This window comes from Ictalurus punctatus, chromosome 21, assembly GCF_001660625.3.
Source record: "Ictalurus punctatus breed USDA103 chromosome 21, Coco_2.0, whole genome shotgun sequence".
NCBI classification, from domain to species: domain Eukaryota; kingdom Metazoa; phylum Chordata; class Actinopteri; order Siluriformes; family Ictaluridae; genus Ictalurus; species Ictalurus punctatus.
Window position 1 is genome coordinate 1862735 of NC_030436.2, and position 19554 is coordinate 1882288.

Here is a 19554-nt window from a genome sequence, read left to right on the forward strand (position 1 = left end):
TCAGGAAAATTGCATCCTCTATTGTAGTCTAATGGGTTTTCACGGATTTACTTTTCGGATGGATTCATATTCATATTACTGCGTGTGCAGATTATCAGTCATTATAGCATAATTTAAAAAAAAAAAAAAAAAAAAAAAAAAAAAAAAAAAAAAAAAAAAAAAAAAACCTTACAAAACAGATAATATGCCATGAGACACAATGAATGGCATTTATTAATTCAGAAACACACAAGCACTTACATACACAAATAAAATAATATATTTATTCGTTAACAAACAGTTCATTTTAAAGAGGTAAACTGACTGTGAATCTCCGCCCCTCAGGGAAGGCAATAGGTTGTATAGTTATCTTCCAGACAGGATAAAATCACTATCCCACAACTATACAATCTACTACCTCACACTGTGAAAGCATAATCTTTTAACAGGCATGAACGTCGACGTCCATCAACTAATTGGGTTTTATTCACCCCTATATCTTATGATACTGCATTCCCAACACACGATGAGATGTGCAGGTGCTCCCTCGCCACCCTGAGAAAGACAGTAGGCTGTATAGTTATCTCCCAGTGTGGGTGTGACCCTAAAACTACACAACCTACTACCTCATCCCACAGTGCAAACACCATCTGGAGAAGCGTCGACACTCATCCTGTATCCTTCACCTTGCCATCTTTTCCATAAGTTTATATCCGAAAGACTGTGCCTGGAGAAGATTGGGGGGGGGGGGGGGGGGGTGTTAGAGATAAGCAGTGAAGAGTTGTGCAACTTAATAGATACCACTATAAACCATACACTAGCTATGCAGGCTGAAGAAGCCAATTAAATCTCAAGAGCGACAGGAAATATTTATCTCCCTTGTGGAGAAAACATAAAACGAGCCAACTAATAAAGGTAAAACTAGGTAGACATGCCAATGTTTCATCCACAGTATTGGAGAATGCTTGCATATCTAATCCAATACCCTGAGTGATGCAGCAAAATGGAGAAGCTGGCAAAGATCGCAGACTTCCTCTCGGCCAAAAAAGAAGCCATTTTGTCATTGCGGGACTGACCCGTCTGCTAACACCAAGCGGCCCATTTACTCCAATTAGTCAGAATTTTCCTTGCCAGAACATTCATTTGTATACATCAGGATTTAATAGGCATGTCCATGTTAAATTCTGCATTTATCCTTATATATATTTATTTTATTTTTTTTAATTTGTGTTAGAGTTAATAGTCAGTCATGGGCCCCCAGCACTGCACATCTTGCTGTCTTCCTCATCTAACACACCTGATTCGACTCATCAGCTCATTAATACAGACTGCAAGACCTGAATTGGGCGTGTAAGATAAGGGAGACATACAAAATGTGCAGTGCTGGAGATCCTCCAGGACAGGTTTGAGAACCCCTGGACTAAGAGGTATCAAGGTTTTATTAAAATAAATAAACTGGAAATCGATTACCAAAAAAAAAAAAGACACCCACTAACAATTGAAAAGAGGGAAATGTGTATTACAACACAGTTAGGCTTGGTGAATACATGCCAGATTCAATTAAACATAACAAGGACTTCGGCTATATGAGCAATATACAACACAATTATTATGCATTTCTTCATTTAGCAGACGCTTTTATCCAGAGCGACTTATACATGAGGAAATGCAAGCAAATATCCAAGGAAGATATTCAGCACCAAGGATGAAACCCGAGGTCTTTCTGTTAAAAAAAAAAATCTCTCCATAATTACTAAGGCACTAGATTAAGTACCCTATTAAATGACATCACTTGGCACTGAGCAGAGTCAGTTGCCAAGGTAAGACGTGTTCGACTTTCGGCTGTTTCTGAATCTCCTCCGTTCTTGCAGGGTATTCATCTTTAAAAGGCCAACGAAAGGCCACTGATCCAAAGTCTTTCCGAATAAGGACTGCCAAAAAGAGACCTGCTGATGCATCCAATGTCTCAGTGTGCGTCAGAGGATTAGTTCACTGCCCTTTTCTTCTTTTAGAAAACTGATGCTTTGTTTAAAAATAAATAATAATAAAAAAGAGACACTGATAAAAGACCGGCTAATCTGTATAAAAACCCCTTCATCCGTCACGTTTCCTTTCACATTACACATATCGCCTTGGATGAAGTAACTACATTTATGAAACAATCTGATTTTCTTTTTCCGACTGAATCAAGACCGTGAACGATCTCAAAATATTACGCTGGACAAAAAAAAAAAAAAAACAAAAAAAACCACATGCTTACTGCTCCTTTCCGGACATTTTAAACCTCTGAAACACTTCAATCTTCTCGGTGTTCACCATCAGCTTCTTGCCGTGACCCATCAATAGCATGCTATACAAAGGGAAGATATAAAAACGTCATGTGAAGATGCGTTAGTGTAGAAAACGAAGTGTATTAGTCATTAGGTAGACCGTGTCTCGGACAACAGAACGTCCAGGTGGTTTCCGAAACCCTTCCTGAATTTTCTAGCATTTCCCAGGTTTAAAATGCCTTTCAAATTCCACACGTTTCTTCACTAGAACTCATGGGATTTCATTCACACTGACGTTTAGCTCTAAATAGACGAATGCACGCCAAGGGCAGATACCGAAATAATCTGCAAGTACTATTTCCTAGAAGCTCTAAGGGATGGTGGTGAAATGGGAAGCATGTTAGCTGATGATCCTGCTACACGATTCATTCCCACTTTCTTGGCTGCTCCCACAAAGCATGGACCCCTTCAGCGTTACCATGAGCACATCCACAGCATGTTGTATTTTCAGTTTTGACTTCACGTTATTACTGAAAAATAAATAATTAGAATTCCACAAGTGAAATGAGAACGAAAATGCAGTCATGCGTTGTAGAAAGCTTAGGCACAAAAAAAAAGAAAAGAAAAAAAGGAGGCCACTCTGGCGGGCTAAACTCTCCCAACTCTTACTCAAAATTCCCTCGCCTGCTCAGAAAAAAAATGGCGGTTTCCAATATACCCAGCTATAGAAATTAAAACAACCCTGTCCATCTTGCTTGGTGTTTAAAATACGACGGGTAATTAAAATACTTTGTTTTGTGCTCATTTATGTTTAGCTAACCGATTTAATACAGCAGACATCGTGTAGTCGAGCCAGCCTCGCTAGCTAACAGCATCCCGCAAAACTCATTCTCATTAGCAACCTGGCTAGCGAGTACCACAGAATGAAATGAGCGCGATAGCTAGCTGTCGAGATCCCCATTTAGCTCTATTACAGCTCTGAATATGTAGTTAATACGCTCCATTAAATCAATTTAATTCTTGTTTTTGTCGTTTATTCCGCGTCGAAATCTCTCTCAAACCTACCGGACATACCTTCAGTGCAGCCGTGCTCGGCAGCTGTCCGCAACGGAGCAGGCTAGTGGCTGCTGTAGCATGGGCTAGCGAATGGAAGCGATCTGATAGGACTACCGCCGGAAGTGTGACCCGGAAGTGTGGCGTTTCCATTACTCTTAAACCTTTTTCTTACTTGGGGGATGAGATATTCGAAAAAATAAGCGTACTGTAATCTCGGATGTGATAAATCGTATAATTTTGCTAATTGAAAAATAATTCAGGAAAGGAATTCACACAAGACAAGCCTTTATTTAAGAGGAATATCCGGTCATTCTGATATGATTTTTTGTTTGTTTGTTTTAATTGACACCAGAGGCGCCAAAAATCCAAGTTTTTCAAGTATCCAGTATCCACTAGAGCTGGGGTTGTCAATTTATGAAGGGATTATGAACATAATCCAACTATAGAAATATAAGGCATATTATTCAAAGATGTAGAGTAATATTCTGGTTATTTGTTGGACCCATAAGGCTTTTTTTCCTTTCAAATTTTTCATTAACAGAATACATTAACCCCAAGTTATTATTTATAGAGGTACTTGTTTTGAGGTTTGGGTTAAACCCATTGAATTCAAGTGGACAGACTAGTAGCTCCACTACATGACCAAAAGTTTGTGGACACCTGACGATCACACCCATGTGTTGGGCTTCCTCAAACTGTTGCCACAAAGTTGGATGCACACATTTGGATAAGATGGTGCAGCATTGCAATTTCTCTTCACTGAAAGTAAAGGCTGATTTCTTCTTTTTGTTAACCACAGGTACATGTGCACACGATGGTCCTGTGGTTATTCGGCGCATCACTTGTTCACAATCTCCAAATTAAAGTGATGTGTCTGTGTGGTGCAATAAAAACGTAAATATCGGAAGCGGTATAGCACCATATGACAGTGTCCCCAAATGACTAAACAAGTTTAGGTTGTGACTCAAATTGCATATTTACATTCAGTCCCTTCTGAAAGAAAGGCCAATTCTTTTGTTTTTGCTATATACTGAAGTTTGATATACACTGATGTTTGAGGTCAAAAGATGAATATGAGACGATAGATCAGAACCACTAACCACTAACCACTAAGCCACCGTGCGCCTGCACTTTTAAAAATGCATTAGTTAAAGCTGCAGTACAAAACTTTTCTTTGGTTAAAAATGAACAAAAATCAATTATTGAGCAAGTACATAAAAATCTTTCCTTACCTTACCCCGATTCGCAATGATAAGCTTATAATAATGATTTATAAATTGAGCTGTCAGGTCGGATTTCGTGGGAAATGTCAGTTGACGTCATTTATCTTTGTGTGCTTATGTCATGTCTGTAAACAGAAAGAAGAAGAGCCTGCACTACATCACATGTGTAGGGCCTAGGCTGGTGGAGTGTTTGTAGCTTGTTTATACAACAGTTGCATAGAATTTAAACTTGTCATCTAGATGACTGCTTTAATGTGAATAGTTCTAAACGCACTGATATCTGGGGAATCAGTTGTTGTCAAAACCAAGAAGTCAAAAAGGGAAAGCAACAGAGCCCCTGCTAAAACAAGAATAAATATCGGCATGGCTTTTGAGAGGTGGCGAAAACTCAGAGAATTGAAGGGTTTTAAAGACTGATGCAGAGATGACTTTTTTTCTGCTGAGCAGAAAAAAGCTAGCTAACATTAGCACACTTGTTCAATTGATTCAGCTACATATCCTACAGTTAGGTTGTTTTACTATGGTCAGTGTGGTAAATTGTACTTGTTTTCTGCTAGTTATGAGAGAGAACATCCATCCATCCATCCATCCATTTTCTATACCGCTTATTCTACTGGGTCACGGGGAACCTGGAGCCTATCCCAGAGAGCATCGGGCACAAGGCGAGGTACACCCTGGACAGGGTGCCAATCCATCGCAGGGCACAATCACATTCATACACTACAGACAATTTGGATATGCTGGGGGAGGAAACCGGAGTACTTGGAGGAAACCCCCACAGCACATGGAGAATTGGCAGGAATCGAACCCCAAACCCTGGAGTTGTGAAGCGAACATGCTAACCACTAATCCACCATGTGCCCTGAGAGAGACCAACTCACAGAAAACCATATCCGCTGCCACCTCCATCTTCAGGAATTGGAGCTAATTTACAACACATTCGAATACCTAAGTGTTGCCAAGTCTCGTGAGACAAATAAGCAACTGCAGCTTCAAAAACAAGCCAAATATTATTATAGCCTCAAGGTAGACAGACTGAATAAATGAGCCTGCAACATATTAAACTGAAACCTCTCACAGTTTGAAAAGCAGAATTTACTTAATTTAAAAAATCATCAAATGGCAACAAAGCTTATAGGTATATAGGTATATATATATATAGGGTATATAGGTGTGAAACCTTTTGCGTTTAGTGTGTGCCTTACTGTGCTCACTGAAACCTCAGTGTCTGTTACATCAAGTCTCGCTGCAGGTCTTTTGCAGTCACTCAAGGGTTTTTCACAACCTGCCTTCTCACAAATCTGCTTGCAGCCGTCGATGGCTTCCTTTTTCTGCCCCGTCCGGGTATTATTTTCTGCCCCTAGCCAGTTCAGGTATTTCATGTGTTCAATCTCAAGTACACCTGGTGCTACTAATGAAGCCCTTGATTAGTTGCATCAGGTGTGCTTGAGAAAACACCTGTTTTACATATCTGTGCTGTTGTGAGGGATTCTATTCAGGGGGTTGAATAATTTTGAAACTGGAGAAATCATTATAAGTTGCATTTTCAGTTGAATTTGGGGAAACTACTTGAAGAATTCGTTGTATCGAACTATTTCAATTGCTTTTGTTTGATTTGTTCATTGCAGCAGAAAGTCTGTACATTTTGCAACTGTAGCTTCTAAAATATAAGCATCTACCTTTGTATGATGTTTTAGGGATTTATTTAATGTGTTACTATATTAACACACTGCGTTTTTATAACAATTAGAGTGTTTTGTGGTGTAGAGATTTGATTTGGCTAAGCTGGTGCACTCATGTCAAGACAAACTATTGTAAGACGATATTTTTTAAATGTGATATCACAAGGCAAACCAACTTTGTTTTCTCAGAATATACTCAGAGTATCTGTGTTGTTGAACTGTTAGGGACCGCTGCTAACGTGCAACAAAAGACAAAAGTGTCAAATCTTTGACATTGCCAACTGCTTTTCAGGAGAGTCTTGCTGAGTAAGTGCTATGAATTAAAAGCTACCGTAATCAATACTGCCCAAACAGACAAACTGATTAGCTTAATTTTTCAGTAGGAACGGATTATAACATATAATTAGAACAGTACCTCCAAGTTTCGCAACAGCATACAACGCCCACAAATTGGGAATATTTAACTTCATATTTGTAATGAACATGGAATAGATTTTGGAAAGAATTGCAGTGATTAATTATTAGATAATTATTAATTATTAAATGGTTATTAAAGATTAATCATTGGTGCTGATGGAGAAATAGAAAATGGTAATCAGATACAATTAATGAATAACAGTGGTTGCTATTATAAGTATGTTATTCTGCTACTGCCATGTTATCATGACATAGTAGCCACCTGATTTTTTTTCCTGTTTGGAGCAGTTGTAGATTCATGTCATGGTGTAGTATTGGGTCTCAACAATGGTTCAGTAGCTAGTCTTACTAAATTGCACCATCTAGTGTCTTTCACAAGAACTACATTCATTTAATTCAGTCTGAGGTATCAGGAATAAAACTTATCCCGACTGCTGTTAAAAAGTAATGATCAAAAGGGGATCAAAAACAGTGGGAGGGAAACACCCCCATAACCCCTGGCATTGTGCACCCAGGATATAGCCTTTATGTCGTATCTGCTTGTATCAATTTAATATACAGTACTCTCTGAAAGTATTGGAATGGAAAAGCAGATTCTTGTTTTTTTTTCTTCTATACACTGAAAACATTTGGGTTTGAGATCAAAATATGAATATGATATGATGTAGCAAAATTTCACGTGAACATGTGTTGGACAGGTGTTTCTTGTTGCCCAGATGTGCTCTGTTAGATGGATTGTTTAACAATTAATAGTTCTGAATGTCTTCTCTTGTTTATAGCCCCCAGTTTCACCTGTGAAGAATCCACTCTGGTTTATTTTTGTTTGTTATTGTTTTCAACCTGAGTCATCCTAACATCCCACTGTCACGTGAGGGAATGGGCAGACAGATGCAAATGCAGGTAGAGATGTTTATGAACATCCAGGCAAAACACACTAGGCAAAAAGAGGTCAATAACAAACACGGGCAGAGTGATAAACAGGCTCGGTATCATCACAAACACAAGGAATGGAGAGTATAGGCCTACTAGTGAACTGGAAGTATTTTTAAACTATGGTTTTGCTGTGAATTGGATGCACGTCTGCGTGATTAAAATGAAGGTGTGCGTGGTGTCAATGTATGAGTGTTCTGGGAATTGCAGTCCATGGCGGCCATGTTTGGAGGCTGCAGTGCAGGTTGGGAAATGGAGTTCCTGGCATGAGTAGACCCAACACCCACAATTCATTTAATCCCCCACTTCATGAGAACTGGGGTGGCGAAGACATAAAGAAGCCCTCCAAGTCTAAATTTCTCTCAGTCTACTCGATATCGAGTTTTCCACCCAACATGCCCCTCCTCAACCCGCATAACTCCACTGGTCCAGACGCCGTCCGAGTCGTCTTCTTTTATATAATTTTTTTTGCAAGACATTTGCACTGGATGGATGGATGGATGGATGGATGGATTCCATCTCAAGTGTCCAATACAGGTTGTTGTGACTATTTTTAACTTTCCAAAAATTTTGAGTGATTGCCTCTATGTCTTGACATTGCAAAACCACCAGTCTTTTTTGTTTGTTTGTTTTTTGTTTTACTTGGTTTAACTACGACAGCCATCTTTGTGTCATAGCATACAACAAATTTTGGTTATACAGCTGTTTACAGAAACCTCAGTATCTAGGCTCAGGATGATCCTAGCTTCTTGAAACAAAAACTAATCTATAGAGCACATTACAAGGTACATGAACATATATTATCATTTGGCACATTCTTGTTCCTTACTACTTAGGACTTATGTCCAATGGAATGCTCAAGATTGCTCACAGTTCCACATTTAGGGTCAATTTATAATGAGAAGGGTTTGAGTCTCAGTCTTAATTTTTTCAGGGGGTACCTAGGTAAGTGTAGTGTGCATGCAGAACATATCCGGTTTGAGATCAACCATCACTGGTTATAGAGATAGAGCTAGTAGAAATCTGCTATGCAGCAATATTAAGAATTATGCATGCATTTTAAGAAATGAACAGATGTAATGTAAGCATAACAAATAATAAAAATGAACAGTATTTTACAGTAATTATATTTAGGATTGACATACAATAATTTATGCGTGTCACTGAGGCCTATAATGTTAATAACTTTGATATTGGCAACAGTGAAGCAGGATCTATCACAGGGTTCTTCAAATCTGCAGTGTATAGCTACACATAGCTTGGTGAACCATAAGCTTTGTGTGCTTCCATTGCCTTTCTGCTCTTCTGCAGTCTCCTTTTAGTTTTACATTGGAGGTACTATTTCTCCAAGGAGCAGCTTTAATTATCCCAGAGACAGTTGGGGAGATAAAGAGGGGGTAGAGATGATATGAGCTCCATGAAGGTTGCAGCTGTATCAGCCGTGAGATAGTGCTTAGTAACAGTTCTCTGATCACTCACAGTGTTAGTACATGCTGAAATTTCAAAGAAGACAAAATAGTGGTCAGAAATGAGAATGTCACTATCTTTGGTTCATTAATAGCTAAACCATATGAGATCACCAGATCCAGTGTATGGCCATGTTTGTGTGTGGGGCCAGATACATGCTGCATAAGGCCAAAAGAGTTTAGTAACCCTGTGAAGCTGACAGTCGATGGATTAGAGATTACATCCATATGGATGTTCACCAGTAATTAACACATTCATAGTCAGATAATGTCATAGAAAGCAGTTCCCCAAAATCATCAAGAAAACCTTTGTTAAAGGGTCATGAAACCTCCCTCTTTCAGCTCGTCTACCTCTCAATGTTTTTGAAAAATGCCGCTTGACTGGGCGTGGATGGCTGTGATGCTGAAGAAGGGAGGGGGAGTGGGCGTGGCAGGGAAAGGCAGGAGAGGAAGAGGGGGCGAGCTTTCTGAACACTCAAAAAAAAAAAAAAAGATAGATAAAGTTTGCAGACAAGCCAGGGGACTTCTCTCCTCCTGAATCCCCAGGGCTAAATGGAGACACAATAGAAAGCAGTGCAGGTCGTCTGCCCTATCTATTAAACCATTAGCACCTGGTGTGACTATGGAGGAAAACATCAAATAAAACCGGAGGCAGCACGGATGTGAGGAGTGTCGGAATTGTAGCTAGCTAATAGACTCGAGCTTTTCACGAATAAAAGGCGAAGGCTCTTCCCTTCAACACGGACTCTCTGTGTATAGTTTTGCACGCGACGGCCCACGGAGCTTTAATCGGTTTAATCAGCTCAAAAGGCAAGTAAAACTCTCATGGTTAAAAACTAGACACGTACCTCATTTGAAGGGATGGAAAAGTCCTCGGGACTGAGTACCGCATCATCGTGTAGACGCAAACTGCTATCACGAGCAAGTCCGAAGTCCACCTTTCTCCAATTCTCATCACTCTCCAGAATAAACACGCTCGAACTCTTACACCACTGAAACAAACACCTGCGACCCATTTGGACGCCTCTCTCATCTACTACATCTGTAGGAAAGCACCACGTGCTGTCACGAGTAATTAAGAGACCGCATCTTCTCATGGGATAAGAACACGGAGGCTCATGAATAATTATGAGACACCGACACGTCATCGAAGTACTATAGTACATTGCCACGTCACCACCTGTGACTGGGATTTTAAACCAGGAAGACAAAAATAGCGGAAAAAAGCTCAAAATTAACCAGTTTTCTCCTACAATTAAAATGAACAGATTGTCTTTTATGATGTGCGATACGAACACCTCAGTTAAAATCCCAGCAAATGTAGTTTAATGTTTCATGACACTTTAACTCTAGAAGGGTGATAGATAACTAATAAAATAACAGCGTGATCACCCTTGAGATGCACTGCATGGTACACACGTTTCAAATTTCCCCCAGAGGACTCTATTTGCAACATAAATTATGATGGTATAGACAGGCAACACCCCCGACCTCCTTATTCAGTCTAGGGCCACAGAAGAATTTAAAACCTGGGGGGTGCAAACCTTGCTCAATGTGAAATATCTGACACTTAATTTTACATTTTAAAATATCTATTCAAGTGTGTTACTTGTGTGAATATTTAGTTTCATGTGCCTGTTAAGTGCAGTATATCTACACATGTACTCATTTTGACATTTTTATTAATTTATTATTTATAACCTTGCTCCTACTGTGAATATATAGCACTTGATGCGGACATGGTATTTGTTAACAAATTAAACACCTAACCCATTCCTAATAATCCATTAGTGACTTAATCTGGGATTTTATATTCTGGAAATCAACACAACCAGCTCATTTTATTACAATAGTTATTGGCATGTAGATAAGAACAATAAGTGCCTTAAAATCCCCAACAGTCTGTCGTTTAGACATCTGAAATCAGATGCTTTTTACACTTTCCCACTAGTTCAGGTTAATGCTCACTTAAAATTTCATATACAATCAGTAAGAGAATGAGGCTGAAGTCTAGTTAGCTACAGTGCTTTTTGTCAACAGACAACGTTGACCATTTACAAAACAGCAGCGTAGTAGAAAATAATGCCATTAAAATGAGGCAAAGGACATTCCACAAAAGCTTAGACACAGGCAGAGTATCTGTATCAACATACAAACATTTTCAAATACCATGTTAGATGTTAGTTGTGTTGTGAAGGCAGTGCTGAAATACACTATATGGCCAAAAGTATGTGGACACCCCTCCAAATGATTGACTTCAGATGTTTCAGCCACACCCACTGCCAACAGGTGCATAAAATCAAACACGTATAGCCACGCAATCTCCATAGTCAGTAGAATGGGTCGTACTGAAGACCTCAGTGAATTTACACTTGGCCATGTCATAAGATGCCACCTTTGACACAAATTAGTTCCTGAAATTTCTGCCCTACTAGATCTTCCCAGGCTAACTGTAAGTGCTCAGCTTAGCAACAAAGCAGTAGGCTATGCAAATCTCAGAGCAGGGTTGCAGAGTGCCACTTAGTTCTAGAGAAGGGTAATGTTAATGCTACAGCATACAAAGACATTTTAGACAATTGTATGCTTCCAACATTTTGGGAAGGCCCTTTCCTGTTTCAGCATGCCTGTGCCCCTGTGCAGTGAGATCCATAAAGACATGGTTTGGAGAGTTTGGTGTGGAGGAAGTTCAGTGGCCTGCACAGAGCCCTGACCGCAACCCAACTGAGATGCCAAATCCATATGAATGCCCACGGTTTTGGAATAGGATGTCCAACAAGCTCATATAGGTGTGATGCTCAGGTGTGCACATATATTTGGCCAAATAGTATACCTGGATTTGCATGAATAAACAACATACATTTGCTACAAGTTATCATATCTAACAGAGCAAACCTTGAATTGGTTTTTGTTTTCTTATTTTTGTCTTAACGAAATTGCTTTACTATATACACTATACTTTAAAATATGCAAATATTTAATAAAATACGTTGCACAGTCAATATATTTGGTTTTCATGTTAAAAAATGGAGGTACGTTTAAAAAACGAGAAACAAACAATATTGTGACATAGTGCGAGACTTCTTTTGTATAACATTACTCATGCCTTTCTAAATAATAACTTCTAAATAAATAGTGGTTAGTTAAATAATAAATATAAGATCCCAAAATGCTCCATCATAGTGAGTAACAATGACAACTGAGAGAACAGTGTACATGTGGCACACACACACAGATATATATGGCAGTATTTACCAAAAAAAACAAAACACACAAGTCACCCAATCTGATGTGTGCATTGTGAGACATTAAATCACATTAATTTAAAGAATAACAATGACAATAAAGCACCGTTTAAGAACATCAAGCCTGCCGACACCAACACTATAGAAAAACACAACATAGTTCTTTCAAAAAATATTAGTGCAGTATGTATCTAGCCACAATGACCAGGGTGATTATGGGAAGTGGCACAGACACTCAACTCTGTATTACTTCTATCACCTTTCTTCTCATATCACTCAGAACTGGGACTAGAATTTCCATAAGAGCTTTATAGATCAGCTGTCCATTCTCGGAATCATTGGTAACCTGAAAGAGATGGAAAGCCCAGCCAGAATTAGTGCAATAACCTCAAATTCAGTTCAAGAAACAAGTTGGGAGAGGGGTATATCTAAAGAATTCCATTGTTGGTTGTTACTCCCATGCAGTTTCTCGAGCATGAATGCTTGTCGAGCAAGACGAACTCACCCTAGTGAATGCTTTGATTGTACGATGAAGAACAGCTGTTTCGACTTCGTCCGGCAATGTCATTAAATGCGCAGTGCAGTCCAGGATACACAGAAGGGTTTGTTTGTGGTCCTACATGACAGACAGAAACCGAGATTGTGTTACTGAATCCTCAAAACAACAAAATATAATCAGGAAATTGAAAAATCGTATATTCCACAGCACCTTCAGCCAAAAAAATTAAACATGTATCCAAATAAGCTAGATCAGTAACCAAAATATCACGCCAGCTGCAGTCCCAAACAAACTAAATGTTGTAAATACCATGGCACTAAAGTCCAGCTCATAACTGGTCCTGACAAAGCATATTATATTTTATTGTACTTCTAATATGTTATTCATCATTCCTAAGAAGTCAATTATCTCACAGAGATGTTTGGCAGAAGCTCTGCATAATTTAATGTAGAATAAAAAAATATATATACAGATTTAGAAAAGTGTAAAAATGTAACAATTAAAAATGAGTTTAGAATTGGTGACAAGCTTCAATTTGTTGTTGCTCCCTTAAGTTTACCTGTGCTGGGAAAGTCAACAAGGGAGAGAGAAAACTGAGTGTGTGAATATACAGTGGTGCTTGATAGTTTGTGAACCCTTTAGAATTTTCAATATTTTCTGCATAATATGACCTAAAATATAAATCACATTTCTAAAAGTCCTAAAATTAGAACCCAATTAAACAAATGAGACAAAAATATTATACTTGGGCATTTAATTATTGAGGAAAATGATCCAGTATTGCATATCTGTGAGTGGCAAAATTATGTGAACCTTTGCTTTCAGTATCTGGTGTGACCCCCTTGTGCAGCAATAACTGCAATTAAATGTTTCTGGTAACTGTTGATCAGACCTGCACGTCAGCTTGGAGGAATTTTAGCCCGTTCCTCAGTACAGAACAGTTTAAACTCTGGGATGTTGGTGGGTTTCCTCTCATGAACTGTTTGCTTGAGGTCCTTCCACAACATTTCTATTGAATTATAGTCAGGGCTTTGACTTGGCCATTCCTAAACATTAAATGTATTCTTCTTTAACCATTCTTTGATGGATCCTTTGTGTGCTTAGTGTCATCGTCTTGCTCCATGACCCACTTTCTCTTAAGATTCAGTTCACGGACAGATGTCCTGACATTTTTCTTTAGAATTCAGTGGTATAATTCAGAATCATTGTTCCATCAGTGATGGCGAGTCGTCCTGGCCCAGTTGCAGCAAATCAGGCCCAAAACATGATAATACCACCACCATGTTTCACAGACAACATAAAGTTCTTATACTGGAATGCAGTGCTTTCCTTTCTCCAAACAGAACGCTTCTCATTTAAATAAAAAAAAGTTCTATTCTAAGCTGCGTGATCTTTAACAAGATATATAGAAAATTATATACTTTCAAGCACCACTGTAAATGTTGGTGAGGGACTGACTGTTTTAGCTGCTACAATATCAATGATAGCAAAGACTAATGTGTGTGGACATTCTGCAACATTAAATGTAACCAAATATTTAAAATATAAAAAAACATTTTAGGGGAAAAAAAAACTAAAATAACTTGGTTGCCCAAGTTTACATACCCTTTTTAATGGGACATGTGACTGTGCTCAAAATTAAGCAATTACATTTAAAATCATGTTCAAAAGTACATCTGTCATCAATGAAGTGATTCTGATTAACCCTTGATTTTTGACTTGATTTTCTGGTTTCTTCTGACTGCTGAAGCCATGGTCCACAAAGAGTTTACAATGTATCTACAGATTCTCATTATCAGATGGTATCAATCAGGTACAAAGAATTTCCAAAACTTTGGATGTACCAATGGACCACCATGAAGGCTATCATCAAGAAGTGGAGAAAATGGGGCACCACAGTGACTATCATGAACCGGATGTCCCTCCAAAATTGGCAAAAGGACAAGACAAAAACTTATCAGGGAGGCTGCCAGGAGACATTGGCAACATTACAGGAGCCATACACCAGTAATATCCATAGACCAGTAATAACCAGTAACATCTGGCAAGTACTGTTCACTACCTGTATGCGACAACAATCTCTTATATTCTTCACATGTTTGAGATAAACTCAAAACATCCAGGCCTGCCTAAATCACCCCAAACCATGTGGCAATGGTTTGCTGAGATCAAGATAGATTTGGGTATAATTCTACAAGTTAGGTTTGGCACAAAAACAAGGCAGCTTATCACCCAAAGAACACCATACCCACAGAGAAGCATGGTTGGAGAGATCATGTTAATAGTTGAATGGTGTTTGTTACCTGTTCCCTCTCAGCTCTACTTAAACACACTGACCTCTCTCCAGAGTAGACTGCTGATGACTAGACTGCTCAAACCTCGGTCATCACAGACAGAAAAGCTCTCCTTCACAGAGGCAGAACTACCGATAACCTCATCCACCCAAACAGTTGTGGTAGGTGGGTTCTGGAACTGCCAGTCCACACAGATTTAGTTTGCCATTACACTCTCTATTCCTTGCATGCCTAAAAATACCATCAGATCTGTAGACAGCTGTGTGCAAGTTTCTCTGGCCAGCTCAAGTACACCTGCTGTTTCCGACGGTCTTAAAATTTCCCTTTTTAATGTCCGATCTTTCAGCAATAAGGCTCCATTTGTCCATGATCTCATTGCAGACCTAAAAACTGATTTTGTGTGTCGTACTGAAACTTGGCAAAAACCTGATTAATTTTTTTATCTAAACCAAAAAATACCACCAGGATTTGTTTACATCTATAAACCCCGCTCTTCCGATAAGTTGGGGGGGGGAGGGGGTGGCAGGCTAAGGCTGCACAATTAATCGGATATCGATCGCGATTATGATTTTGACGGCCCACGATTAAATGAACATGACTGACTGCGATATTAACGCTTAACCTCCGCTAAAACTCTGCTGCAGATCAAATCAAGAGCTTCCTACACTTACAGCCAATCGCCATAGAGCGGCGCAGGGATGACGTCATTTTGTAGTGCCAAAACCCCGAAACAGAGTTAGCATTTTAGCCCTCAAGCTGCCAGCTTCGCTTCGAGCTCTAGCGCTTTGCGCAAGGGGAAATCATGACAACGTGAAGCTAAATGGCACTACAGAGGTTGTCGGGGACATTAAACGTCATCACGCCAAACGGGAAAAAACTTTGCAGATAAACTGAGGGCTCTACAGTGCGACCATTTCACTCATATTTGTGAGTGAAAAGTATTTTGTTCGACTGTGAATAAATATTTATTCGCACCGGTGCGAGTGACCTGTTCGGAGTTGTATAATACAATCGGAATAAAAACTACAGGAAGTCCAAAATGCATCTACACCGAGCAACAGGTACTTTCGCACTGCTTTTCATCTCCTCAGTCAACCAAACAAGTGTGGAAATACTGCAGAGAAGCCATTATGATGACAAGTAACTCTGCACATCATCTGCTTCTCTCAACTTCCCGATCTCACAAACCGTGATATTTTATTGTGCCCGCAAAATGACCTGAACTTTCACCTGCTCGGGTAGAGACAGCGGCTTCGCGCGGACCAAATTAATAATAATGCTAACGCTACAAGGTGGGTTTAATTCAAACTTCTTCATTAAATAATTCCTCACCAATCATAATCAAGCGTAGCAACTGTTCGGTCTGTAAACATGCAGTACACTGCCGCTCTCCTTCACTCACTCTAATTCACTCCATTTAAACTCACGGTTGCCAGATATCACTAGAAAAGTCAGTTTCCATGTTTTGTTTAGCAGTGATGTATAGACCTCCCAAAAATTCTGCTATATTTCATACTGAACTCACATCTATTTTAACAAGTTTGTGTGCCATGTCTCCAAATGTTATTATAATAGGACATTTTAATATCCATTTCGATAACCCCACTAGCATACTTTATAAGGATTTTCAATCCATCAAGGATAGTTTTGACCTTCAGAACTGACCAGCGTAGCCATAGACATCTTCAATCTTTCCCTCACCCTGGCTACAGTTCCTTTCTGCTTCAAGTCCACCACCATTACACCTGTTACAAAGAAAGCCACAATCTCTTTTCTAAATGACTACAGATCAGTGGCTCTTACACCGGTTCTCATGAAGTGTTTTGAGAGTCTTGACAAGTCACACTTCCTGAGCACCATACCCACAACCCTGGACCCACTGCAGTTTGCATACAGGACAAATAGAACCACAGAGGATGCTGTTTCTTTTGCCATTCACAAAATTCTAACTCACCTGGAAGATAAGGACAGTTATGCCAGACTACTTTTTATTGATTATATTCAGCATATAATACCATCATTCCTTCAAAACTCAGAAACAAGCTGCATAACTTGGGGCTGCCTCCTGCACTGTATAACTGGATACTGAGCTTCCTCACTGGCAGACCTCAACATGTTTGCCTCGGAAAACACTCCTCCAATACCCTCATAATGAACACAGGCACTCCTCAAGGCTGTGTACTGAACCCTATGTTGTACACTCTCTTGTGTCGCTGCCCAGCCAAACAATGTTATCATAAAGTTTGCAGACTACCAGAGAGAGGTGTCCGAACTGGTCACATTGTCAGCTTCACACAATCTCACACTGCACATCAGTAAGACCAATGAGATGGTAGTGGACATGAGGAGGGGTGAGTGTTTCTATTGGCCACTACTGATCTGAGACTCTGAGGTACAAAGAGTGAACAGCCATAAGTTCCTTGGTGTCCACATTTGTGAGGACCTCAAGTGGACAGAGAACAAGTGGACACAGTGCAGCTGGTAAGAAAAGCCAAATCAAAGACTATAATTCCTTTGGAGACTGAGGAAGTTTGGCATGTCTCCACAAATACTCCACAACTTTTACAGATGCGCTGTAGAGAGTGTGTTAACCTGCTGTATAGCTGTGTGGTCTGGCAACAGCCATGACAGGAAGGCACTACAGAGGGTGATCAGGCTGGCCCAGAAAATCACAGGGCCTGATTTCCCCTCACTGCAGGACATCTATAATAATAAAAGAACCTACAAATGAGCTAGTAACATCACCCCACCCATAAGTTCTTCACCCTCATGAAGTCTGGCAAGCGGTACTTGAGTATATTGTTTTCTTATGCCCGTTTACCCTGCTGTCTTGAGAGGAATTGGCAAAATAAGAACTTAATTGTACCAAGTACATATGACAATAAAAATCTTGAATCGTTTCTTGGGTTCCCTATACACAATAAAGGTCACATATTAGATTTAGTTTGTTGTTCTGGTATCTTACCATGTAATTTTAGTGCGACTGAATTCCCCATTTCTGCCCACAAGCTTGTCTAATTTGATGCTCCAGTTTCCCAGTTTCCCTAAATCTAAACTAAATCACCATATATCTGCTCGTAATGTTAAAAATGTTAATCACGGTGACCTGAACAGATTAATGGAGTTAACAGAATTATTAATTAGCCACTCCTCCTCCGCGTTGGACCTGGTAAATCACTATGACAGTCTATCCTTTATACTGGGTACCTTGGCCCCCCTGAAAACCTGTACATTCTCATTTATTCACTCTTCTCCATGGTATACTTCCAAACTTCAACAGCAAAAAGCTCTGGGCCATCGTTTGGAGCGGTTGTCTAAAAAAAACTGGACTTACTATACATAAACAGATTTACTCTAATCACCTGATATAAGAATGCACTCAGTGCTGTGAAATCATCCCATTACGTAATATTATTAGTTCTGAACAAAGTGGTTTTCATGTTAAGGCTGATCGGTATATACTGCTCATGTGAAAGATGTTTAACTCACAGTGGATCCTGTTCAACGAATTTAACAAACTTAATTAAAAATAATTTTGTACATCAGCGTTGAAATCTGTATGACTCCAACAATGAAGTGTGAGATTTTTAGACCATCAGAGATACAACCTTCTAGCTAATGAATTTGGAGTCCTATTCATAAGGCTAGGGCTTATTCAATCGTGTAAAATGTTTAAGATTGTACCATGTCCTTCTTTTACCTTGTCCATAATGCTGAGGGCTTGCAGAGGATTGTGGCTGTTCTGACTTAGAGCCTCCACATCCTCTTTGGTGATGACTGGCTCCTTCAGCTGCTCCAACCATGACCACATGAGAGCAGAGAGCAGCAGTGGGTTGCGCTCTATGTAAAGCCTCTCCCACGCCCCTTCTCTGCAATTTAACTCCGTCTGAAAGGCAAATTTAAAAAAAAAAAAAATGACCCCCTAAAGGTCCGAGTACTGATTTTAATTCAAATAAAATATAAACACTGATTACCAGACTGACATTTATTACCAGAGGTGCTAACATTGCTAACTTCATATTTAACAACAATCTGCAGAAATGTCTGGATTCATAAGCAACCAGCTGAGTGTATAAACTTACTTTATACCACTGTTACAAAATTAACATAACTGCTTTAATCTTTAAAATCCCATATCATCTCCTTTTCAGTGAATGACGACTGCTTTAAATGACAAAGCTTTAGCTGAGAAAGAAAAGTATTCAGATGTCTTGCATATTGCCCTAGCAAGGGGTTAACATTTTGTACAGGCTAAACTGTTGATGTTGGCACTTCTGTATTACAAATTGCTAAGCCTCAGGAGCTTGCCATGTGACTTATGTGAGAGATTGACATGACATGTTGCTCAGCACATTAGTCACATTATGCAATAATGAACAATTAACCCACATTTCAAGTCTGAATTAAAATGGCAGGCAACGTTTTTAGGACTCTCTTGTGAAGTAATTTTGTCTAAATATGCTATGCTATGTGACCAGCATGTTTATATATTCCAG

General features: G+C 39.4%; 1 protein-coding gene and 1 long non-coding RNA gene across 4 annotated transcripts in view; both read right to left on the reverse strand.

Annotated features, from left to right (window-relative positions):
• Positions 1–195: 195 nt before the first annotated feature.
• Positions 196–3422, reverse strand: LOC108255260 (uncharacterized). Its single transcript, XR_001810059.3, has 3 exons — positions 3324–3422; positions 2240–2329; positions 196–706 (listed from the first exon to the last, which is right to left on the reverse strand). It is a non-coding gene; the product is annotated as an uncharacterized LOC108255260 (long non-coding RNA).
• A 7248-nt stretch (positions 3423–10670) lies between these two features.
• ptpdc1a (protein tyrosine phosphatase domain containing 1a) overlaps positions 10671–19554 on the reverse strand; it is a 31185-nt gene continuing 22301 nt past the window's right edge. For 2 of the 3 annotated variants that reach the window (XM_017451088.3, XM_017451089.3), the window contains exons 8-10: positions 18759–18944; positions 12771–12881; positions 10671–12611 (exon numbers count right to left, since the gene is read on the reverse strand). In XM_017451088.3, coding sequence (XP_017306577.1) covers positions 12501–12611; positions 12771–12881; positions 18759–18944 — 408 coding nt within the window. In that variant the 3' untranslated portion in view covers positions 10671–12500. The remainder of the gene's footprint in view (positions 12612–12770; positions 12882–18758; positions 18945–19554) is intronic. The other variant, XM_017451087.3, reaches the window with a different exon arrangement.